The sequence below is a fragment of the Lepeophtheirus salmonis genome, chromosome 7, assembly GCF_016086655.4.
Source record: "Lepeophtheirus salmonis chromosome 7, UVic_Lsal_1.4, whole genome shotgun sequence".
Classification (NCBI taxonomy): Eukaryota; Metazoa; Arthropoda; class Copepoda; order Siphonostomatoida; family Caligidae; genus Lepeophtheirus; species Lepeophtheirus salmonis.
This window is the reverse complement of record NC_052137.2, coordinates 38,034,080-38,060,933: the sequence shown is the minus strand read 5'-3', so window position 1 is coordinate 38,060,933 and position 26,854 is coordinate 38,034,080. Positions and strand designations below refer to the sequence as shown.

Genomic DNA, 26,854 nt, shown 5'->3' with positions numbered 1-26,854 from the left:
CATAAAATAGATCATATGTATGTATGTAATAAACTAATAATTGTTCTCTTGTGTAATATAAGAAAAAATGACTCGTTCGGGAAATAGGAAAAATACAGTCTGTAGTCCAGTTATTTAAAGTTCTGGTACTAGGTAAACACATTTCTGGTAATTTTATTCCCAGTAAATTTATTCTCTGCAAAATTCTTCCACCAACATTAGTAGAACTATTCAAATTTTAACTTTTTTTTTTAACCTTTCAATATTTTACTTTTTCCCGTTATCCAAGGTCTATATAAACTAAATATACCAGTCATTTGGATTTTGTCCCTTGATAATTTATTTTTGGGGGCTCCAAAAAAGAAAAAGGCAAAAATCACGTTGATTGTTTGTATTCTTTTGCTATAGCTTCGCAATGGCGAATCGTAAAGTATTGATATGGGTATCAAATAAAAGCCTCTGAACTCTGATTTAACTTGAATAATATGTAATTAATGCTTTATTCGTACCCGTGGGTAAATTTTAATATAAACATTAAAAAAATACTTTATGTTTATATTTTTTTCTCTGTCATTTTAGGTATTCTCCTAAGTTATTAATATAATGCCGTATATATATACAAAAATAGAATAAAATACAATTTTCCCTTGAAAAAAAGCTAATAACATTATACTTAAAAAATACAATATAACAACCTAGAAATAAATTTATTCTGAATGGTTTAAATCAGATTTCAAATTTAAATGTAGGGTTTACATGGATATAATTTGTTGAAATTCTATTGCTAAATACTAAATTATATATTATTGAATTATAAAATTCAAAGTGTTCAGATTTTAATGGAGCACACATTACTATGAACACCATAATAAAAACACTTTTATTTGATCAATATTTTTTTTATTGTTGTAAACATTTATGTAAATCTAGGAGATTTTTTCACATTCTTTTAGAATTACCAAGAAAGAAAAAACAAATTTAGTTAACACGATTAACACTTTAAAAAAATACACAAATACAAATAATTTAAGATATACATCAAATAGAAAGTTATACGTATATTTGACAGCAATTTCTACATCTCTCCTTTCTAACATAAATCTATATTCGTAGTTCTTACAGAATGATTGTACGTTGATTTGAATGAATTTTTGTCAAAATGAGTTTTAACATGAGGATTGTCATTAAGTACGTAATTTTTCCTATTGATAAAAGGATGTATCGTAAGTGAATGTGTAAAGGGTATTGTTATATCACTTTACCTTATGGTTTGTTTTGGAACTGAGCGAAGTCGCAGAATCGTGAGAAGAGTCATTTTGAACTGAGTTCCAATGACAGAAAAAAGAATAAGGTTTGTGCTTGAATTCATAACAAAAAGTAGATGATTGACTGATATCATAATGACCACCCAGAAGGGAGATTTAAATGTAAGTTGAGCTTGAGAGCAGGCCTCAATCGTTCCAAGCATGTGAATATCATAAATGTTCAAAACAACTTTTCCTAAATTGCAAATGAGGAAGGAAAAGACGAGCAATACGAGGATGCGTGCTAATTTTGTCTCACTTTTTTGAGAGTTTGTTGACTCCTGCAAACGAATAAGAGATAATATTTTTGTAGTTTAGAAAAAAAAATTTAAATTATTATTTTGAACATAAGTCTGGTTTGATAATATTCCAATTTTTAAGGAAATCTTCATCCATACAAGAATAGTTGTCATCTATATGTATAAGCTTTTAACTAGGGCTATGTCTAAGACTGTTGTTTTTATGGGCGAGTGAAATTTTTTAATGTATATCTATTTTGTTAAAATATTCTAAGATGACCTGGGCATGAACTTGTTGAATAAAAGTCATATTTTTAGAATACTTTTTTTTTTCTGTTATGAAGTACTCTAAATTTGTACCAACAACCGCCGACTCACCATAATACAAATTTTACTCACGTTTTATAACATTTCCAACTGCATTTTTAATAGGGGTCATTTTAGGGATATACTCAGAGGCCAATACAACTTTAAAGCTCTTTTATAAATTGGAGTAGCAGATAATACGTCCTTCCTCGAATCTCTATTTTAACAACTCTAGTAATTACACAATATCTTAATCCGATAAAATGTCACTAAAAGTATGCAAAACACTAAATAATATAAAAAGTATCTCCTCCTTAACTTTAAGACTATAAATAAAAAGATGATTAATGAACTTACACTAATAAATTTATCTGCTTTTTTTATTTGATTAACTATTTTTCCATTAAGTAGAATTAAAAGAATAAACGGAATGAATGCAGTAAAAAAAGCACGTGTCCAGTTGATGTAATAGACTTGGTACATGTTTGAAAGTCGAAGATTTGTCGGAAATATGGATTTTGAGTACTCTGGAACGCTGAAATAGAAATTGAACATTGTCCATTATCATTTATAATATACAAATTTAAAAAAAATTACATGCTAAACTTTGTATAATATTGACTTATATTGTTTACAACAATAAAGTATGATTCCAACATAATAATTTTATATGATTTACGTACACATAAATCCCTCTGTTAGTAAACATCCTCTTTTTACATAATTAGTGTATAGGGGTAAAAATGCTACTCCAAATATTAAACGAATCTTATTGCATGTTACAGAGTTGACATAGACTCATAATTAAACCATTTAAATTCCTTATATTTTTGCAAATTCTTGCTTGAGTTAAAAGAAAGGAAAACATATAGATAATTATTATTTTTAAATTAATATTAGCAACATTACTTTTGGGCATCTAGAATATTTCATTTGAGATTATTAGAATTAAAAAAATATATTTTCATTCTGGATAAAAAATTTATATAAAATATTAATCTCTTTTATTGAATTTTAGGTACCAAAACTTTGAGATTCAATATGATATATATTATATGTGTGACATAAATGTATTCAGGTATCAATTACAAAAAGCCAGGCCTCTTTCACAATAACATCATTACCAAAGATGGAAGTGACCGTGGTTAAGATCCATCGAAAGAATAAGTCATTCTACTGCTAACTTTTTCAAATAGCTTATCAGATTACCAAAATATTACTTATAAAGTAGTTGATTATTATTCAAATACTAATGTTGAACTGTGTGTGAAGTAACTCATGCTGATTTAGATGTATCTTAACCACGAAGCATTAGATAGACCAATGCCTCCACGTCTTCTACGGAATCGTTGTATACATCTATAATAAAAAAGGAAGTTCCATAAAATTCTACTTTTGGAATATATGAATGCCATTGCAACTCTCAACTCTGGTAGGGAATCCTCTTTTAAACACTGTAACTGGACTTTATTGTATTATTATAATACTTCAATGAAGATCTTGGATCTCCAAATAAATAAATAACTGATAATTAGTAAATTTTTGCCATAAGAGCTAATTATAAGATGTTTTATTGAAGATTATAGGTAAAATATAACAAAATAGTTACACCATTGTTTTAGTATTGAGTGGACAAATAAGTTAAAAATAATACGATGAAAGATATTCAGCAAAATTTAGATTCTTTATTTATCTGTTTACCATTATTATTATTTTTTTTTATCTTCTACTTCGTTTTGGAAATGCAAATACTATTTTACAATTTCAATTCTGTCAACCGTGTATTCTAGAGGTTTAAAAATCCTTCTTATTAAGAAATTTCGTAGTATAGGCAAACTAATTCATTGAATTCTATATTTATTATATTGAAGATAAGTGGCAAATTAAGATCTATGTCCGTTATGTTTTTAACATGATCATTTCGTTCTTATTACATAACATCAACATATTCTTAATATTGGGTGTATTTTCGTAATAAAAAACAATTTGGATCGTAATGTAGCAATGACAAAAATAGTTATTTGAAGCAACGATAAAACAAAATTGAAACATGCCAAAGAGTATAATTAGAATTAAAAAAAAAAAAATTAGATTAACGAATATAATATAAATGTTGTTGTAACTAAGACTATTTCCTTAACTTTATCGAGTTGTTCAACAAAATAATCTAATACTTTTAAGCAAATTACCTAACGTTTAGTCATTAGTGTTGGAGGTTAGTGAATTACTGAATTTTCCTTTCTAGACTCCAGAATATAAAAATATATTTTTCCATCTCGGATGTCAGACAGTTAGCATTAGAAAATTAGCTAATTTGCTAGATATGGAGTACAGTAAGTGTTTAATTATTTCTTCTCACGGCTTCTTGCAGCTAATTTAATGACACGTCATTATGGCTATGCAGCTCTCCTCTCAAGCATTTTCAAATTGTCAAGATTAACATATTGATTTCCGGTTTTATTAATTTAACATATTGGGCGATGATATTATTTTTGATCTATAGTCATAAGTAGAGTTGATAAAAAAGGGCAAGGAGAAGATGGGAGCTATACAATTGGTTTTACTTAATGGCTACCCTTATTAACATCAGCTGCCTGTCATATGTATATAGAAACTAGATATTGTTGTTTTAGGGGGGGGGGGACTATAAAGAGAAGAACTTTCTATACAATTTTAACAAAACCTCTACCGAGTGTATATAATGAGAGCGCAACTCCCTCGTGTAAACCATAAGAAAAAACGATAACAATAGAAAAAGGAGACATATACAAAAAAATGAATATAAATAATTCAGGGAAACCCCAATATAACAAAGCCAATACTACGATTTCACCATCAAGCATTAGTGGAGCAACAAAAAAACGGTAATTATTTTTAAATTCATATTCATTTCGAGATCAAAACCACCTCAACTTATTTAATAATGAATAATAAAAACGGAAAATACACGTACACCAATCGTTTTTCCTTTTTAAATTACTCAACTTAGTATTTTCATTACAAAAATGGCAACTTTAGTTAAAAGTAACCAACTCAAAAGAGGGGGAGTGCAAGGTTAATAGAAATATAAGATTAGATCATCATGTAATCGGACTTTCTAGAATTTTCAATTTGATGTATCGTACCAACTACTTGGCAAGTTACACAAATTTTGACAAACCACGCAACCAATCATAGTCTATAACGTCACTTTTACTATAATTGTCAATTTCATGTATCGTACCAATTGTTGGATAAGAAACACAGATTTTGACCGAACATGAAATCACTCATACACTATGACGTCAATATTAAAAAGCGTTTTGAAAGGCAAACATCCGTCTTACACACGTTATGGTATAACCTTGTATTTCTATTAATCATGGGGGAGAGGAAGTTACATAAAAATGACGTAATATATGGTTGAATACATCATCAGTAATCATGCAACTTTTCCCTCTTGTATTATTTTAAAGATTGAGAGGGCTAAGGCCCCTATTTAGGTGAGTAACCCCTCACATTTAAATTATTAATTGTATAGTTACTCAAAAACTCATAATCAATTCATCCCCCCCCCGAATATTATTGTGATCTCTATTCAACACAGCCTTAGTAGCTTATTTTATTAACTTTTTAATAAATATTAAAAACTTAATTGACCAAAAATCAATCAAAATTGACCTTTTTTAAACATTTTTTTTTTTTTTTTTTTCAAATTAAAATATAAGGTATATTATATTATTTCAGCTGTGATTTAAATTGAGGGGAAAATAAAAAGATATTAGCCTTCTAAATAAGATCCTTCATTTTACTTGATTTTTTGGCGGTTATATACATTTTTTATTAATTTTTATCAAGATTAAGTAATAAATAGTTCGTTTTTTAAATGCTGACATGTTTGGATCAATTTGCTATTTACTTTGATTTTCATCTATATAGTTCTTTCACGTCGAAATATGGCACTGAATCGTAGTTATACCCTAAAAACTTTTTTAAAGGCTTTAAAGTCCAACCCTGTAGAGATTGAAAGTTTTAATGGTCATTTTCGTGTTCGACGGCTTAAATACTACAATACATCTAGGCTTTAGTCTATGGACGCTCCACGACCTTCATTTTGTTGCATAGTGTAATTTTAGTTTACTTGCATTTTGAAGCATTTTTGTTCTTACAAAAAGAGACAAAACATAAAAAGAAGGGCTATTTATATCCTGTCGTTTACTGAGCTACAAGGATTTTTTGTCATTATCCATGTTTGTATTATTACCAAGAAATGATAAGACATATATTTTTTTTAGCTTTATGGAAAGCATTATACTATTTTTGTTGACAATGGTAAATATATTAACATAAATTGCAATACATACCTACATCTAAGATTACTGAATTAAAACATTACTTCCCATACGTACATATATCTATGTTAAAAATACCTTTTTTGAGATAATGTTTGTAGATACAAACAATACTAAAAGCATCAATTTATTTGATCTGTAGGAAACATGATGCCCACTTCAACAACAATTCTTATTTCATTTTCTTTCTTCTTAATTAAATTTGTACACAATAAGTTCTCTATAGTTTCTAGATCTTTGCATTGTGGATCTTACTGGAGCAAGCTCGAACATTCTGAACTTTAAACGGAATAAACCTTAGTTTTGATTTTCATTCTTTAAAATTAGGTATTGATATGTGCCTCATACATGAATTATTTTTGCTACAGTTTTATTTTATAATTATTATTATTGAATAATATCTCAATTTTCTGCGTACATATATATCCCCAGAAATATCTTATTTTTCTAACATACTTTTGCAAATATTTCTATTTTTAAAGTGTATCTAAAGAACAATTAATTCACATCAGTGTTCAAGTTTATTATAATCAATAATTATAGAAATTAAAATTTGAATCTTCAACAGATTTTTTGCTTTATATATATGACTCTTCAGATGCTTCTAGAGGTGTTTATGTAATTCTATACGAAGATTCTTATGTGCAAACCCGATGAAAATAGGGATAACGAAGAATCAATTAAAAAAGATCCCAATTGTCTTGGAAAATGTTTGTTGAACTCCGATAATGAGCTTCTTGCTCATCATCAAGATGACTTAGACGAAAATAAAATCCCAATTTCGATGAAACTCAAGCCATGTTTGTAAAAAAACAAATAACAAGTTCCTAGCCTAGTGACGTTACTTTATCTGTTCCACAAGATAGTTTACTTGGACGACTTCGAAGAGAAGATACATTCTTATACAGGGATGATACGAAAATCATATGCCCTGACTTAAACTCTGTCGACGATGTCTTTACCGAATTTATTATCCGGAGTGTAACTTGGAGTAAGCCAATAAATATAAATAAATGTGGCCTACTTCTCCAGAAAAGAGTTCATCCACCCAAGTCTTAAGGTGATAGATTATTACTTGGACTTAGGAATCTACATCTCTCGTGATTTGAAATTTAAGAGGCATATTCAATACATTATAAAGAAGGCCAATTGTAATCTGGGAATTATTAAAAGAAGCTTTAAAACTCGTGACCCTTTGTTTATGGTAAAACTATTTAAACTTTTTGTCCTCTTGGTTTTAACGTACGGATCTGAGATCTTGAATCTTCAAGAAGTTACTAGATTGATTCTTTAGAAAAGGTGCAAGCCAGGTTTGTATCATTTTTTCCTTCATTGGGAGATAACGAGAACCACGTATGCAAAATCAAAAGACTTGGCATCATCACTTTGTCTCATAGACGTACAATTAAAGATATAATTACACAACACCGAATTTTAAGCAACAAAATTAACCTATCTACCCCAACCTGGATAATAAATAAAAGGCTATATTTATTTATCAAAATGAGACTCTCCACTCAAAACACCATCTACGTACCAAAACCAAAGATTGACATTTTTAAGGATAGTATCTATAACAGATTTATTATTCTTTGGAACAAAATACCTTTTTACTTTCCCCAGAGAAGTGAAAATGACCTCAAGCGATTTTGTGTATATTTTCCTAGGCACTGTCTTTTTATGTTTTTGTCTTTTCTATTTTAATATTTGTATTATAAATGCATCACTATAATTAAGAATGATAATTTTTTAATTTTTATAAATAAGTCGATCTATATGGGCTTTGTTTATCGCCGTTGGTTAAAATAAATAAACAAAACTAAATGGAAGGAATAAAAATAAAGTATTTCTATAGTATTTAAACAAGTACATGTAAACATAGATTTATATAAGAGGGTTTTTTTTTGTAGACAAATAGAACGAGAAAACCATCTTATAACTAAGGTCGAAAGCTAAAACGAATTAGAAATGTTATGAGAAAACAGACCCCACCCAAATATCCCATCCAATGTAAAATTCCACCCTATAAAAATTCAAAATTTTACTGTAACACATTTTGCCAACAAAACTATCCAAATCTCTACGATCCCTTTTGGAAAGTTTTAATTCTCTATGGAACCATAAACGGAACTACAAATAATATGTAGAAACGTCTGAACATATTTAATTTTATTGAAAAAGATGCAATTGGAAAGTGCAATCAATATTCGAGAGATACGAAGAAAAAACCTTGAAGTAAATCAGCTTAATTTTTTCAAAATTTGCAAAACTACGGAGAAGTTAACCTATTGGATAATATATTTTAAACTATGCAATAAGTATACGAAGAAAAAAATGGTACTAGTTATTTTATTATTGGTTTTAAAATGTGCAAATGATTCAAGCATGGCGTTTTTAAAGAAATACCTAGTAGTGTAATTTTAAATTGAAAGGAGAAACAAAATATTAAAAAAAAATGATTTTACACGAGTATGTACAAAATCATAGGTAACCAATCATGGTTAAAATATTCACACCATTATTTTATCAAACTTAAAGCATAAAACAAATATTTTTTATCTACTTTACGACAATGTAGAGCTGCTAATTGTCAAAACAAATAAGCGAAATGTGTGTGCATCTTGTTTGCCAAGATGTATACATAAATGCAAAAAGTGTGACGTAGGTTCGTAAAATTGTTTTCAAAAATACCGTATTCAACACTTTTTAAATAATTTCTATCAATGTACATCATAAAATATTTTTTATTTATCGTAATAAAATTAACTTTGAAAAAAAGAATACGAAAATTAATCATGGGCCTATTTATTATCATTTATATTTAAATATGTACATGCCCACCAAAGGCACAGGTGACACTTTCAATGAAAAAATGATTCTAAATATTAATAAACATACTAATGGAAGCTACATTACAAAATTTCCTCAAAAAATTCAAACGATTTCAATACTCGGGAAGTTATGGGTTAAGACCCTTTTTAATATCAGATGCCTTCTAATTTTTTTTTCTTTGAGGGGGAAGAAAGTTTAAAGAAGAAAACCTTTTACATTTAAAATAGATTTATACCAGGAAATATTCTAATTATATTTAATTTCAGATATATTTATTTTATTAAACATTTTTAAATCAATTTACATCAAAGATAGGTGAGAATTTTTCTTCTAGAGGAAGATGTTGAAACCCGTTCGACTCACAAAATAATGAAATGATTTTTCTAATCACTATCATTATTGTGATATTTTTTTACAGGGATACCTTCTTTGCGATTCCCGGAAAAATTCCTTAATAGCATAGGGAATAGGTCATTTCTTTCCCTAACTTTTCGGATATTTCTTCACATCATTTCAATTGTAGAAAGATTAGCAGCAACATCATCATTTACGGTTTATTAATTTTGTAGATATAATTTAAGCTTTTCTCTTAATATTGGCTATCATAATAGTCACTTGTGCCCAAGTTTGAAATGCAGCATGATTATGATCGTTGATTTGTTCAATAATTTCATAGTTTTCGTTGATCTTGATTGTTGCCTTACATTGGTAGCCTTTTCGTCGCAATATACATTCAAACCAGTGGTCAAGTTCTACTTATAGACGAAGTGGTATAGTGGTAGTCCTAGATTTTCCATCAAATTGTAGAACATGTTCAATCAAACGGACGACGAATTACCACTGACAAACAAATATGTGTAAGGGAGACACTGTCGGTTTACCGCGAAAATTGTTCCATGCCATCCAGTTTTCTGGAAGTTTCTCGAACTTTTAAAAGATGAAGAACACTTCATCCGAATAGAGATCATTCAACAGCTTGCAGGTCGTCCATTACATTTTGAATATTTATTTCTTTTGAAATTGATAAACGTTTTTTTGTTATCTATTGCTTATTTTGTGTATTAATTTAGCAAATATATAGAAAATACAATGTTAATAGAATATAGATATGCAAAAAATTCGACTGACTTTATTTTTGTCTTTAAATTTGAAATTGGATTATTTGTATAGGGGGGAATTCACCATAGAATTGTTTGGATACCATTCTTTGATAATGAGTAGAGAAACGAAAAGGTGAACATTTCTAAGAGTGCAAGGATACAATCCGTTTTACGAGTTACAACTGGGATGTTAATAAAATGTACTCAGAAATTGTTTAATTGTATCTGTGCATGCTTTAAAATATGTGCATTTCCACATCTCTAATAATGAGTAACAAACATATAATCAGTATATGAATCAAGCAAGTTTTTCTGGCTATCTGTCGAGGCCTTTTATTTGAGTGTGAGATAAAATTTTTAGAACTCCGTCACTACTTAATCCAAGGAACGAAAATATAGTGACTAACGTAAGTAGCTAAAGCTCAGCCCGTCATATCAAAAAAGAAAAGGGAGTAGCAAACATTTGTATATATAATTATAGTAAAATTTGTCTATCTGTCTGTTGTTTATTGCAATAGATTCCTCTAATAGATTAATAAATAAAAAAAATGAAATAAGTGCAGGGAAATTCCAGGTAAACTTTGCTATGGATCTACAATTCATACTTATTAAGGTAAACTTAAGTTCACCTAGAAAATAGTAAAAATAAGTTTCAGGTCCGTGGGATGACGTTTTCATTGCTTCACAACTTTTCAGAAGGTTTTTCCGCTTCAATACTTTTTGTGGTGTTATTTCTCCTCTCCAAATTGTTCAATAAAACAAAAGAAAAAAATGGCATAGACTTGTCTTAAAAAGGTGAAATCTTTAACTTTTTATAACATACGAATAGAAAGAGAATATGACCTGAAAATTTCCAAGATTATTGAATTATATTTAAAATATAAACGAGATAAAAATGAAATAGGAATATGATAGGAACAGATACATAGGGTTTAAAATGTACCCAAATATCCTAAAAATGTAATTTTTAGCCAAATTTATTCTTATTTATACGTCCAATATCATATACAGTCAAACATATGTTTAGTGTTCAGGCAAAAGAAAATGATCAAGTTTCGAAAAGTGCTACTTCCCCCTAGAACCTTTAAAACAATTCAATAGTTGAAAATAGTGGATAAAAATCACAGTAAAGAATCAAATTTACGTAGAAGCAATAACAGGATAACATTCATTTCCGAATGTCAGATATATTTTCAGATGTCCTGAAGAACAGAAGCAGCATCTTTTAATTGGTAATCTGAACAGGATTTTTTAAATTTCAAAGCTGCTACCATTTTTATTTTATTCTTGAAGAGAGAACATCTAAGTATAAAGATATCAATAGTGCGTGAAAGACAAAGAGTAACAATGAGGGTTTGATGGGCAGTTATGAGTGCAAGTCCTTGTTGGACTCGGAGTAGAATTGAGGATCGACATCAGAGTATATGTCCTTGCTATATACGGAGTGGGATTTGTATAGATTTCCTTCCTCTCACGGTTGCTTGCAGCTGATCTAATAAAATGTCATGACAGATAAGCTGCTCTCCTTCCTCACATTCTTCAAATTGATTTTGTGTTTTTTGATTTTCTGCATAGTGATGACAATCAGCTGTATTTTATTATTAAAAAATCAATCTGATAATACTGAAAATTTGTAGAATGTTTAAGAGAAGATCAGCTTAGCTGATATGACGTTTAATTAGATCTGATACAAACCGTTTGGACGAGGGAGAAGGAAATACACAAGGGTATAGGCAAGAATAACTCCGATGTCAATCCTCAATTCTACTCTGAGTCCAAAAAGGTATATTAATTATAACTCTGGAACAAATCTTCGAGGTTACTTTCCGTCTTCAATGCTCACACATAAAGTTTTCAATCAGGGTTGGAATTAATGGAACATAGTAGAATGGAAGTTCACTCCTCAAGAGCTAAAAAATATATACTTTTTTCATGACTTATTATCTATTACTCCGCTCAATATATAGCTTTTCATGCTATAAAATTCTTACATGAGAACTGGATAAGGCGCTTTGTGCATCGCAAGCTTACATCAGGTTTTAATGTATTTTCTTTCGTTCTATTAATGTAAGGGTTAGAGACTTCAAAAATAAAAGTTCCCCATATTTCGATATGGTTTTGGGCCCCTTTGTATCTGTTATCCCCATTATCATTTTACGAGTTAGCCAATTAGGATTGCCAATGCTATAACTGAATATGACGTTAAGAGTTTGAAACCCTTTTCTTTCATTGCAAAGTGTATATTTAGCATGTCTATATAGACATAGTTTTGTTAAGAATTTAAATGGCTGCATATCAAATTAAATGTACTCTTACCTCACTTCCTTGACTTTAAACTCAAAAAACTTTGGCACATTCACTAAAATGGATCCAAGAATAGTCGGGAGCAAGTATTGACATGTTCTCTTTTTAACTGATCTTTGACTGTTTTGAAATCGATGGTGTATTAGAAAGGGATGACAAACTGCGATGTATCTCTCAATTGCAACAGATAGAGTGATAAATAGTGAACAAGTAAAGGTGATATTATGTAGAGGATAAATGAACTTTGGCCAAAGGTCTTTGTAAATGGGTGTATCATAAGATATGAATCCAAACGCTTTTTTTGCAGAATATTCGATAAGAGAGAAGACGTTAAAAAAACAGTCCGTAACGCAGAGAGCCAATATTAGCTAGATATGAAGTAAACAATCATCAAAGTGCATTAAAGTTTACAAAGACCAATTAATTGTACTGATTTCTTAAATTGTTTTTCAAAGAGAAATTCCTATATAATTTTTTTGGAATGTTAATTCGTCATACTTTTTATTTACGTCTTTGTACATTTAGAAGTTATTATATTAACGTCTATAGTGATCATACGAACACGGTAATTCTTTATACACTTAAACCGATGCCAGATTAAATGTATTTTCTTAATTTGAATATATGAAGTAGTATCATATTCCATATATACACTTAAAAGAGTATGTGTGATAAATTTAAATAGCTGATAGTTAAACCTTCCGATGTTAATAACGGTTTTTTTTCTTCAAAAATTAAAGATTCCTAATTCTAAGCTTGAGCCTGATTTATTCGCAATTCTATACCAAATTAACTTAAATGCATTTGAAATACTTCTTAATTGTGGTAATTAAATATATAAATAAAAAACTATATGCTTGAAAATTACATATCGATTATTAAACATAATAGAAATTATGTTTCAAATATTGAGATCTGCCTAGTGTGATCATACGAACACAACCTTTTTTTTTTTTTGGGGGAAAGGACTTCAATTTCCGGGAGAAATAGTTTTATCTCGTATTTACATCCATATTAGCTAAATTAAAAGGTTTCCTTCATAAATCTTTTCCGACGTTAATGGGTTTAGAAAAACATAAATAGTAAAGTAGAAAAGTTTCTTAAAATAAGTAATCAAGTGTTTTAGCTCTAAGTTACTCAGCATCAAATAATTGGTAATGTAAAATCATAATTAATTGTAAATAATTTTGAAAAATAAGTTATTTTTACAAAATTTGAAATAGATAAACTTTTGATTGCGGTTAAAAATGTATACAGTGCACTTGTTAAAATTACTTGATTGAATACGTTGTTCAGAGAAATCCGAGCAAGTACGATTATGGTAAGAATATTTCCAATAATACCCAAAACAGCAACAATTCCAAGAATCACACCTTCAACCCAGAATACAATATTCACTTTTGATTCCATCTTTGTGATGCTAGAATTGTAGCAGTATTTTAGGAGCTCAGGTGATATCGGTAATGAGCTGTTTTTAACATCCATCCTTTGCTTTCCCCTTTAACATGTAAAAACAAACATTTGCATTAATTAATAATTTGTTTAAAAGTCATAAATTTAAAACTGATCACATTTTAAAATAGTATATTAATTTATTATTCAACACCGAAAAGTTAGCTACACATACTTTATTTCAAGAAAACTTAATTGTGAAAATAACTCATATTTTGAAAATGTTTTTGAATAAAAATAAAGAGATTTCACTTTATTTTTAATAATGTTAATTTTGAACTGTCGACAATACAAATAACAAATTAATACCCAATAGTTTAAAAAGATATAACTAATTTCTTTGATTAAAAAAATTTGAATTGATTTTATCATATGCTAATGGTCTACTCAGAATTATTAGGCGTCGTTGAAGATACAAAGTTTTATTTAATAGTTTAAATTGCTTGATTAATATAAAATATAGCGAACCAACACATCTTCCAAATTACTCTCCATTTTTATGAGCACACTTACATCTTGTTACTCAGTACACAAAGATGAAAATCCAATGTGGAATGGGCATAATTAAATAAAAAAAGCAAAAATCAACATGGTAACCCTAACAATTTGAAGAATGTTTTGAAGGAGAGAAAGAACAATGCTCATAATGTTTCATAAGATCAGCTACAATCAGCTGTGATAAGAGAGGAAGGAGAAAAGAATATAAACAAGGACATTTTTTAGAATTACTCTGATGTCGATTCCCAATTCCACTATAAGTCTAACAAGGACTTATAATTATATGTCTAAAACAAATCTTCAGGGTGACTCCCCATCTTTTATGAGCACATAAGAACGTTCATTCGGGTTTTGGATATAGTTGAATCTATTTAGGAAAGTATGTTCACTATTCAGTAATTAAATAATTATGACAACTGCTAAGGAAAAGAAAATATATACTTCAGATTACCAATTTCGATTTAAAAAAATGGGCCAGGTAAAAAATAAACCGGATTTTCATCATTGCTCATGATACTCTAAATCAGCGGTTGACAGGGGTTGGAGAGACCAAACAGCTATCGCTGAAGAGTCAAAGTGAATTAGTATGCCTATAGCTAGATGATTATCCATTGTAAAATTGCAGGACTGTGGTTGCGGATCTCTGGTCTAAATGATAATCTTTTTATTCTTCTTTAGATATGAAGTACTTTAAAAATTGAATGTGTCATGGGATAAAGTAATGAATGTGTTGCGTCTCAAAGTGTAAGGATTCTTTTTATTTATATATATATTTCTTATTAGAGTAATTAATTATTATACTGAAGTAATCAGGAAGTATGTGTTTAAAATTTGAGGGTTATATATTAATTTATTATATGGTTAAAAAAATCATTTCAATACAAGGAATTGTTATTTAATATTTTACTTGGACAATCTTTTATTAATTGTTAATCTTAAGAATAATTTTTATTTTCCTTAGCAGTTGTCATTTTTATTCAGTTCCTCAGGAGTGACCTTCCTTTCCTACTAGATTCAATAATATTCAAAGCCTGATTGAACATTCGTGTGTGCTCATAAAAGACGGCACCTCTAGAATTTGTTTCAGGGCGATAATTGTAATTCTTGCCAATGTATTTCCTTCACGCCCTCCAAAGTTGTCAACAGCTAATAATTGTAGCTTCCCTTTAGCAAAACATTTTGTGCAAATTGTCAGGATTTCCATGTTGATTTTTGGTTTCTTTTTTTTACATGCCCAAGATACAAACGATTTGTATCACTACTTATCGTTGTCATTTTATTCCTTAGAACAGAACATCTAACAGATTGAGAAGTAAACAGTTATTTTTCAGTGTTGGCAACCTTCACAAAACTCAAAAGGTAAAAGTGCTTCAAATTTACAATTCTAAATATATAAAGGAAAACCTTTATTATTTAGATTAGACTCATTTATATATTATAGAGTTCTTACATAGATAAAACATGTAAATGTCAACGGTTTTTAGTGATCCCAAAATAATCCCTGTTGAATCTGCTTCGAAGTTACATTAAAGAAAATCCTTATTATAAGAATGCAAGTATACAAAATAAAAATGGTAAAACATGAGTATATGGAATTGAAATGATCAAACAAAAGTAAACATACAATTTAAACAATTTAAATGGTAAAAATGCACACATTTGAAAAAAAGTCATAAAATGAATTATCTGAATTTAAACTTAGACGCCGGGACTACAATGTAAGCATGTTTTGAAACGTCGGTAGAATGTTTGCTATTCCAAACGCTGATTTCAGTCCATCTACAGAAACAAAATCTGAACGATGTCCTAGGTCCACTTTAAAAGTACATTGAGATTTATAAAAAATCTTGAAAGGACCATTGTACACCGGAGCCAAGGTCGGTATAATTGGCATGTTTTTGACAAACACATGCGTAGATCGTTTGAGAATGTCCAATGCAGACTCTATTCTATGAAGGGGTGTCTGGTATCATTCCTGGAAGTGTATTTCTGATGTTTTGGAATTTCTTGAATAGATTTCGATAATTTGAAGTCATGGAATATCCAACCAAAGACATAGGTAGACGCACAGCAGATTCTAAAAGATGGTGAATAGGAGAGAACGAAGGACCAAGGAGGACGAAAAATAGGGATTGTAACCACGATTCTCCTACCTGTTGCATCCTAGACGATAAAACAGTTTTTAGTGTTCGATGAAACCTTTCTATAATCCCATTTGACTCTAGCTGATAAGAAGTAGTGAAAAAAAGTTTTCGTACCGAAGAGTTGTGTGAATCGTTTCCTTTGTATCCCGTGAACTGAGCCCCTTTTTTCAAGTGAATTGTGTCGGGTACACCAAATCTTGAAACCCAACCAGAAAACAAGGTGTTGACTATGCTTTCAGCCGTCGTATCCACCATCGTTAGGGCTTTAACCCATCTAGTTGACCTGTCAAGAACGGTGATAAGAAATTTATAACCTTTCACTAGAGGAAGTGGTGCCAACACCTCAACGTGGATCATACTGAATTTGCCAGAGTGTTGTTCCTGAAGGTCTAAAATGAATAGCACTATCATTCTTTCGCCATTAAGCCAAACTTTTACCCAAGTTTTGACCTCATTTCTCAAACTGGGCCAGGAGAAAGACTTTGATATCTCTCAAGGTGTTGAGTTAAGACCAGGATATGAAAGATTATGGACTTTTTCCTTAGTTCGTCTGAAGAAATGATTGTTATAAAATTATACCTTGATGCAAAACCCACTAAGTTCCGAAGCTCTTCGTCACGAATTGTTTTGATTTAAACTCTAAGATTCAAGGATAAGAAATTGTCTGGCCCGAGAGATGTCATCCAAGAGCAGAAATTATTTCACCTGAACCGATACCATGAGTGGGGGTAAGCTGTCTGCAACAACGTTTGACTTTCTCGACTTATCTACTAATCAACGAATAAATTCAGAAATATATGAAAACACTCGAATTAGATTTGTCGTCGAGGAAGGATTCATAGATTCGAGAGCTGAGGTCAATGGTTGATGGTCCGAGAACACCGTGAATTGCCTTCCCTGGACAACGCCCACCGATTGTGCAATAATGCCTCCCTAAAAGTAAGGAGTTATTTATCAAATGATGAATATTTTGGCTATGTCTAGGTGAGAGATCTTGAACAAACAGCCAGCGGGACCCCATGTTTTCGACGCTATTGCTCCAGGGAAACCTCCATTCCGTATAAAGATGCAGCAGTTGTTAGAGACAAGGGTATCTTATCTTGTCTAAAAACCGAATGAGTTGATCTGTTTAGATTTGATTTGATTTCATCTAATGCTCTCTGCTCTAGAGAAGCCCTTTCAAATTTTGTATCCCCACGCTACAACAGATGAAGAAAACCGGTATGTTTAGCCGGGTTTGGTATTAGCCTGGAGTAATATTGTACCATTCTCAGGAACGATTGTAAATCTTTGTAGTACTTTGGTAGAAGAAGCCTCCGTATGGCTTCGACTATACTCCTCAACGGATATATACCTCTCACGGACATACGGTGTCCCAGAAAGTCTAACAAAGTCTTTGCCTACTCAAATTGGTTTCAGAGAGACGGAGCCCAGCCTCTTGTTGTCTTGACAGGACTTTAAACAAAATCTCCTTATAATCTTCCAGAGACTTAAACACGACCAGTATATCATCGAGATATACTAAGAACCCACGAAAGTTCCGGAATATGGAGTCCAAGAATCTTATTTATTATTGAGATGCATTTTTGAGGCCAAATGACATTCAAATGTATTTTGAAGAGGCATAATTGAGTTATTATAACGATTTTTTGTCTGTCTTCTCCCTCCATTAGAATCTGGTGATATACTTTGCACAAGTCTAATTTGCAAATTAGTCTAGTTTTATCTTGTCAAAAGTCTCCGCATGATCGATATCTTCTGGAGGCCGTCTCTACTATATGAATCGTGGACGAAAACGAAGAAGAAGATAGGTTAATCACTCCTGATTTTTGTAGTTTAGCAATCTGTTTCTTAAAAAATCTAACTTAGGGCCGCTAAGTCTGCTGGACTGAGTAAAACATGGCGTTCGGGACGACACTAAAGGGGGTCCACGATAAATTGGAACTAAATTAAAATTCAATCTGCTTGATAAAAATGGAATTTGGAGTGTATTTGTTAATATGAAACAGTTAGACATGATATTAAACAATAAATTTATTCAACATGTCCTCTCTCAGCAGCCACCATCTTCTCCATCCTGCCCCTAAAGGATTTGCTTGCCCTGATGACTTCCACGGAATCGACAGCATTCCACTCCCTCGTAATGGAACCCTTCAGGGCCACGATGCTCTTGTGGCTGACCTTGCACACCTCCCTCTCCAACTTCCCCTACAAGTAGTAATCACACGGATTGAGGTCGGGTGAGTTGGAGGGCCAGGTGTTACGATCCCACAAAGTGATGTCGTTTGAGTTGAAGAGGTTTTGGTCCTCATGGCAATCTGTGCAGATACTGAGTCTTGTTGGAATATGAAATCCCTCCCAGCGGCCGTATCCTTCATCCAGGGGATGGCGAACTCCTCCATGACTTCGTAGTACTTTATTGCGTTAACCCTTTCCTTGGGATTGAAGAAGAAAGGAGGTATCACCTCACTGGTGCTGCAGATGACACCCAGGGGCATCACGGAGGCCGGGAACTTTGTGATGAAGATCGCAGGGACCTCTTCTCTGTCCTTGGTAATCCACCTGTCATTCTGGACGTTGTAGCTTCTGTCGACCGTCCAGTTCTTCTTGTCAGAGAAGAAGATAATTCTTCCTCCATTGCTCTTCAGGTCATTGAGGAGACGCTTACCGTTGGTGAGCCTGGTGGCCTTCATGGATGCTGTGAGGATGTGTTGTTTGGCTACTCGGTATACCCTAGGTCCTCATTCACAGCCTTGGAGACGAGCTGCTTGCTTACTCCACGGTTCTTGGCCAACCTGGACAAGGAAGTCCCCGGCGAAGCCTTGATAGACTTTCGGAGGCATTCAAGGAAGCGAGGAGTGCGGATTCGGTCACTTATCATGTTTTGGGCCTTGCGGCAGACCTTCACCTCAATGTCCCAGGCATTGAAGACCTTAGGGTAGTTAAGAAGCTTGTAGATAGCAGAGGGATTGTTTCCCACGCGAGTCAATTCGAGGATGGTGTCTCTCCTTGCTTGTCCCATGATGACTATTGTTTGTTATCAAAACAATTGTGGTATAAGTTAAAGTGTATTGTTCACGCAACCTTTTATATTAACCCCGAATATCCACATTATGGATCTGGATGAAGTTTAAAGTAGTTCCAATTTATCGTGGACACTCTGTATAGAGTCAGTTACTGAATGTTGAGTGCTAACACGTGCATCACCTCTTGAAAATAACGAAAAAAATATATAGGTCTGCTCTCTTGTAGAATAAGAAAAAAAAGAATAATGATGAGGAGAAGAAGAAGTTGTGATAATATAATTAACATGTTCCAAATGTTTAAGTAAACTTTTATTGCTCATGTCTATAATAAAATTATTGGTTTTTATAAAATCTGCACTGAGTATAGTTTGTACTTTGTCAACGGTATAAAATTTCAATTTTTATGTAGTATCATTAAGTACAAAATTGATTGAAGTATTTTTTCTTCAGGTTATTCTTTGGCCACCAGAAGCGACAAGAGAAAGGAGGTCCGGCTCTTAAATGATGTAGGGAGCAAGATTAGTATGGGGAATAGAAACTTGTGCCCCCAAATTGATAAGGAAGAAGGTTTTAAACATGTTATCTTCATTATAAAGCAAGCCATTTGTGGAATTAACTACTTCAGCTCTGAAGAGCGGAGGGTTCCTAATTTTTTGAGAGGAGACTAAAAAAAAGACCATGAGGCCTGTCACACGTTCTGGCTTCAATGCCATTGCTCATGTGTTGCCTGCATACCTTTTTCTTCTTCTTTTCATCTCCATGCGTTTTATTTTGGAAAAATACTGACGTTTCATTTTCATAATTGCTAGTTGGAGTTAGGATAAGGGTTGGATTGACTCCAACATTTGAAATAGAATCAGGCTTTTGATGAGTCTTTAAGGCCATTGCAAATATCAGCCAAATCCTCCCTACCCAATTTGGCTACAGATCCTACTATATCCCTGTGTGAAACAGGTATAACTATCACTATCGTCAGGGTATTATCTTTCAAATCTGGGACTAACGACGGATCGAAAAGCCGGTTGAAAGAGTTCACAATTTTCTTAGCTGATATCGACCCATCTAAGAGGAGGTCAAGGACTTTTATAACTCTCTCCTGGATGAAAAAACACACAGCTTCACAATATTTTATTTTAGGATATCGAAGTTCCTTGATAAACACTCACTTGACAAGTCTTTAATTATATAATTAGGAAGTACGGAGACAACAATGTTCAACTTATATGACTCTTTTGAAACATCGTGAATTTAAAAAATTGACCCCACTCGTATGAACCATGACTCAGGATTCTCCTGGTCGAACTGAGGAACACGAACGTCGACACATCTTGAGCGATCTGCTTTTTCGATGGAGGAATTATAGAATTGGGATTCGTTCGAGCGGGTATTCGGCATTGTATAGACGGGGTCACCCATGAAGGAAGTCAACACCTTTAGTATTTAAACTAGAATGATGAATATATTTATTCAGTTCTTAGATAGATAAAATATATACATACATATAAATGGGTTCTACAGATCCCACATATATGATTGTACTCCTCTTTTCTTTGGAATATAAGACGTTGAGCTTTAGTAACACTCCCTCGTTGTTAAAAATTAGTCTTCCTTCAACAAATAAACAGACAGCTAATGTTTGCTTTATTAATAAGCATTTATCTTACTTTACATATAATACACGATTTATTTTATTGGAGATTTGGTATAATTGAGACTCTGGTTCACCGATTCCTTCCTAAACTACTTTATATCAATTGATATATCAAAAATATCCATTTGATGAACAAAAGTTGGGAACTCATTGTATATCATAAGTATTTAGATATACAGAACTGGTCCCATGGGTGATATGTGTAGGTTAGACTATCATAAACTAAAGGAACATCGAACAATTTCCTTGTACCCTGGAGCACCTGAGACGAGTACAGAGAGACTATTAACAGGGCAATTCTTACAAAGAACCTCCCTTAAAAGTTTGCCATCCCACTGTAATTTACAATATTTTGGTGGATTTTTCTTGAAGCTGTTCTTGTATATTTGGCACAAAACAGGTTACCAAATAGGAAAGCTATTCTAGTCAGCTAACGATACGTAGTTCAGTTAGCATCATGCCGTCATCATATGAGGAGATAAATAGCTATAAGTGGAACGAGGAGCTTTTGAGCTCCACCGTAGTCATGGCATTGGTTAATAATGGAGGTGAAATCTCCAATTCAACGATTGCTTCAACCTTAGGAGTGAATTTACGGACTGTTCAGCGTATTCGTAAGAAGCTAGAGGCACCTGGGATGTTGATGCCACCATAAAGAGGGCACCCAAGAAGGAGGGCGCCGATAGGAAGGTCAGGGACACCGACTTTGTCGACAAGGTGAAGCAGATGGTTCAGGATGACCCTAACAGGTGGTCCATGAAGGCCATGGCGAGGGATATGGGGGCCATGAGAAAACAATAAGGGACTGTGTATCTGAGGATTTAAGTTGCAGGAGCTACAAGATACAGGTGGGCCAGATCATGACCCAGAAGGCAAAGGACAACAGGCTGATGAAGTCAACAAAATTGCTCAACAAGCTCAAGCACCCAAAGCAGCCCAGGATCAGGATTGAAGGTCAACAAGCAGAACAACAGGTGGATAGCCACCTGAACCAGCCATGTGAGGAAGATAATGAAGACCAAGTTCCCTGCAACGGTCATGGTGTTTGGGGTGGTCAGCAGTGAAAGTCATGTTATACCTCCCCACATGTTTGAAACGGGTCTAAAGGTCAATACAGAGGTCTAACTGGATGTTATGGAGAAGGTGGTTCTGCCCTGGATCCAAAGGGTGGCCGGAGACAGGCCCAGGGTGTGGCAACAAGACTCAGCACCCTGCCATGTGTCCAAAATCTCCATGCAGTGGTTAACTGAGAACTGTTATGACGTCGTAACCAAGGTTTTGTGTCCTCCTAACTCTCCTGACCTTAATCCTTTGGACTATTTTGTCTGGGGCTATGTCGAGAGACATACCAACAGACATCCCCATAGCACCAAGGCCAGTCTCATGGACTCCATCAAGGAGGTATTCGGCAACATGGACAATGAGATGGTCAGAAGAGCCTGCGGCCGGTTCAGAGGCCGTATTGAGGCCGTTATTGATGCTAACGGTGATTATATCCAATGAATGGCTACTCTATACCTATGTGCTCGTCATAGTTTTAATTTTCAATAAAAAAGTTAAAAAATGTATATTTTGTGTTGTTTTTTGTAGAAAAATATTTTGGCGACAATTTGATCCACGCTCCCTGTAGTTGTTGAGGTTGACAAGTTAAAATGATTAAGATCTGCACCTCATGCTTTTAATACTATAGATACCATGGCTGTTGTTTGGTTGTGAGACAAAAACAAAGAAAGAAAGAATTAATAACAAATTGATACATATTGAATTGCAGCTTATTGGCTTTGATTTGATACCCATATCAATGCTATACGATAAGCCATTGAGGACGGATAGTCAAAAGAATACAAACAATCAGGTTTTTTGCCTATTTTTAGAGACATCAACAAGGGCCATGCAGCAAGCATAGCTGCGGGTCAAAATCCAAATGACTTGCATATTGAGTTTCTAGAGACCTTGGAGAATGTGAAAAAGTCAAATATTAAAAGGTTTGAAAAAAAAGTTAAAATTTGAATAGGTCTAATGTAGGTGGAGTAAGTAACAGCATCCCATAGTAAATTGAATGGATTATTTATGTATTTAAAAAAAGAAGATTCTTTTATATTTGAGTAGGACAAAATAAAAAAATGGAGTGGCCCTGTAGGAAAAACCCATTAACTATATATAAAAAAAAGACGTTTTTCCAAATAGAAAGAAATATAACTTTACACCATTTATTCAAGAGGGATGAGGGCCCATATGTTATTTAAAAAAAAAGTCATTTTCTATTAGTCTAAAAAATGGAATATAACTCAGAATGCTTACAAAAAATATTTGACATCCCCATGATTAATTTACATATTTACATTATTTTTATATTATATACCATTAACGGACTACCAAAAGTTTGATTTGATTCTGAGCATCCTCAAAAAAGTAAGGAAAAAGGAAACGTGACTCCATTATTAGATCCTTGGCGACGGGGAAAAGCAATGTAGGAATTGACAAAAAACCTAAAACCACAAAAAGGACTGACAGGTAAAGGAGTATGAATACAAAACAAAAAAAAAAATGAGGCCCAACCAATCGTCCAAGGGGGGGATAGGTACCAAATTTTTTGTCATTTTCATTTCTGTATATAAATTTGTATGTTTATATGATATCTATTTGTAGACTTCCATGGGGCTTTTTGCTGTAAATAAACTCCAAAACTACGAAATGAATATAAATAATTTTAACCATGTGAATCTTTTTGGAAACTGCATTCAATAAAGTTTTTTTTACATTCCTTTAATCGTAAACATTAAGGTTTTCTTTCTCTAGGAATGACCGGTCATGACCAGGGACGAACCCATGGACATTGAATTCAAAAGGAGAATTTCTACCAAGCATGTTATCCATTAAGCTACGTTCTTCATCTGCTTTTTTTTTGTGCCTCAGATCCAAGAATGTCTCAAAACTCAGTTTTGTTCCACTAATTATACTTTTGGCGTTTCTTTAAAATAACATAGTTTATTTGACAAAATCCTAGCCAAAGTTCTAGCTTGACACATTAAGTATATAGTCCTTAATAATTAATTTCTTAAACTATAATATATACAACTGTTTTGAGTCAGGAGTCATGTCAAGAAGAAATAAGGGATATAATTTAACTTTTTTGTTAAATGATTTACGTCAAAAAAGAAAAAAGATCAAAGCTTCTATGGTATAATCTTAAAATGAATGTGATTTGATTTTATAGTCACATATAGTATAGATTATTGATTTTTCCGCCTCAAAAGAAAAGGTGTATAAAAAAGTACTATTTTTTTTATTTATATTCATGTTTAAAGTAACATCAATTTCAATTTAAAGTTCTACAAAAACTTTATTAATTGACATCCCTGAGCGCCATATCTTATCTTGGATCAACAAAATATTGTTTAGACATTTAATAAAAGCTCATCAAATATGAATACTTCAAAAATAATATTTTTTGTGTACATTTGAATGCAATTTTAAAAGGCTTGTAGCTTATGTGGAAAAGCTTCTAATATTCACCCTGATTTGACAATCTTAAAATGACTGTATTCCTGGCTGTGTTTTGTTCTATAATCCAACTTAAGAAAATATTTTTTAACTAAGTAATTGTTTCCCACAACCTACCCATACACAAATTTTTAATTGTAAAGCCCTCATTGCCAGCCATTAACCTACTTATCAGTCTATTCGGGAGGATAAGTTGAGAGGAGTCATCTTGGCAGCTTTATAATCATAATCCCTAAATCAGTATCTGAGTCATCAAATTTTGCAGTAGTAGAAATCTAGTACCTCCCTTCATACTCACACAATCGTACAAATATTATAAAAAGGATTTTTAAGAAATTTTCACAAATATTTATCGTAATTGTTAATTTACATATTTACTGCCTATTTTTTTAAAGGATTTTTAGAATATTAGTTGTAATTCTACCCTGGAGCATTAGGTATAAACTATAATCTTTATTTATGTACTCTTTACGCAATTGCTTCGGTTTATTTATATATGTATGTTCTGTATAATATATAAATAAAATATTGAATTATAAAATAAAACAAATCAATATAGAGCCCACACTTTAAATTTATAACCAAATATTCAAATAAAATAAGATTTTGGAATGACAACTATTTAATGATTACTGAAATATACATGTTCAGTCTTCCTTCTTGATAGATATAGGACTTATTTACAATTTATTAAATTATAGAAAGAAATATACACATTATAACAAATCATTTTCTTAAAAATTTACAAACTCTTGCAATTTACATGGTTCTCCTCCAACAAATACCCCTGTTATATAGTATACCTTCATTCCTCCTGTTAAAATCTTGGGAGATGTTTCTCCATCAGCATATCTACAACCCTGCTGTTGAAGCCAAAAACTTTTCTTGTATATTAATGAAGAATTTCCTTAAAATATAAAAGTATAACCTTGGATTTTTGTATTTTTTATTATTTATGCACTTCCAAACGAACTCATAGAGGTTCTAAATGCTGATTTGTGGACATCGTACATTGATACATGTAGCTAATTAGATCTTCAAAATATTTTTTATTCTTTAAGTAAAACTAATGAAAGTCGATATTCAAAAAGACCCAATAAATATTTGTACAATGTTGATTGTCAAATATGTTCAAATTTTAATTTTGATCTTTTGTGTTTTTGAGTTTGACGACATCCTTCTTTAAAACACATTAATATTATAAAAGTTACAAATCAAAAAATTAGTATGTAAGAAATAAGTCTAAGTTTAGTTGACCAAGGATTTAGGAATTGTTCCGAATAATATCTAAAAAAATATATATATAAATATGAATCTCTAATATGTTTATCTTTTAGACAAAAATTTCATCATCTTATTTGATGTTTCCGGATATTATCAATATATACTTTAAAATCTACTTTACAATTTATGTGTTAAAGTTCTTTATAATTTATTTACATATAAATTAGAATAAGTATAATAAATCAAATATTTTTTACATAGTTAAAAATATAATTAATGATAGTTTTTAAGCCTACAAAATTTCGTATATTTATAGAGCATACGATTAGTTCAAAAATATTTATATCAAATTGAATTCAAAATTCAATATAATATTATATATTTTATATTATTCAAAAATTTATCACTTTTAATGAAATAACGATGAGTAATTTGTCAATTTTATTTGAAATTATTCAATATTTAATAAATGTATAAATATATTACAATTTTTGACATTTTGATCCTAAATAAATGGTTTTTTTCTTAATATGATTTTATGAACTAGGATCATACATTGACAGATTGAAAGATTTATAGTTCTTTTAATACAATAAAAAATCAAATTACTTACTTGAATGTCCTTTATAACTAACAAAGGTAATTAGATTTTTAATGATATGGAGAGGAAACAGTTTTTGAACAATATTTAAACACTTACGGCAATGGATCTAAAAGTGGGTTGTAAAAGTGAATGGAATAAATGTTGAGTATGAAGAAACTTTTATATGAGAAAGGCTCTTTTCGTAGTTTTTACTTATCGTCGTTAAAAATAAGAGAACAACGGAGTAAGAAGCGGAATTTTAAGGAACAAGAGTATTAGTTGTATTTGAGCAAAAAAAAAAAAAAAAAGACGAGCTACAGCCTTATTGAATATTTGATGAGTGTTTAATTGAAAATTTGTGAAAATATTATCTCTTT

General features: G+C 31.6%; 1 protein-coding gene across 1 annotated transcript; it reads right to left on the bottom strand.

Annotated features, from left to right (window-relative positions):
- Positions 1-477: 477 nt before the first annotated feature.
- LOC121122132 (FMRFamide receptor) lies at positions 478-26,634 on the bottom strand. Its single transcript, XM_040717135.2, has 6 exons — positions 26,508-26,634; positions 13,671-13,893; positions 12,408-12,763; positions 2,186-2,363; positions 1,242-1,564; positions 478-1,181 (listed from the first exon to the last, which is right to left on the bottom strand). Exons 2-6 carry the CDS (start codon positions 13,878-13,880, stop codon positions 1,070-1,072), a joined length of 1,179 nt encoding a protein of 392 aa, XP_040573069.1. The 5' UTR covers positions 13,881-13,893; positions 26,508-26,634; the 3' UTR covers positions 478-1,069.
- Between the last annotated feature and the right edge of the window lie 220 nt (positions 26,635-26,854).

What these genes read in the sequence shown, in the direction of transcription:
- LOC121122132 (XM_040717135.2), bottom strand. Translation starts at nt 13,880, where the DNA reads ATGGATGTTAAAAACAGCTCATTACCGATATCACCTGAGCTCCTAAAA. An exon ending in AAGCAGATAAATTTATTAGT is followed by an intron (nt 1,565 to 2,185) that starts GTAAGTTCATTA and finishes ATTCGTTTGCAG; the next exon opens with GAGTCAACAAACTCTCAAAA. An exon ending in GTTCCAAAACAAACCATAAG is followed by an intron (nt 1,182 to 1,241) that starts GTAAAGTGATAT and finishes TTTTATCAATAG; the next exon opens with GAAAAATTACGTACTTAATG.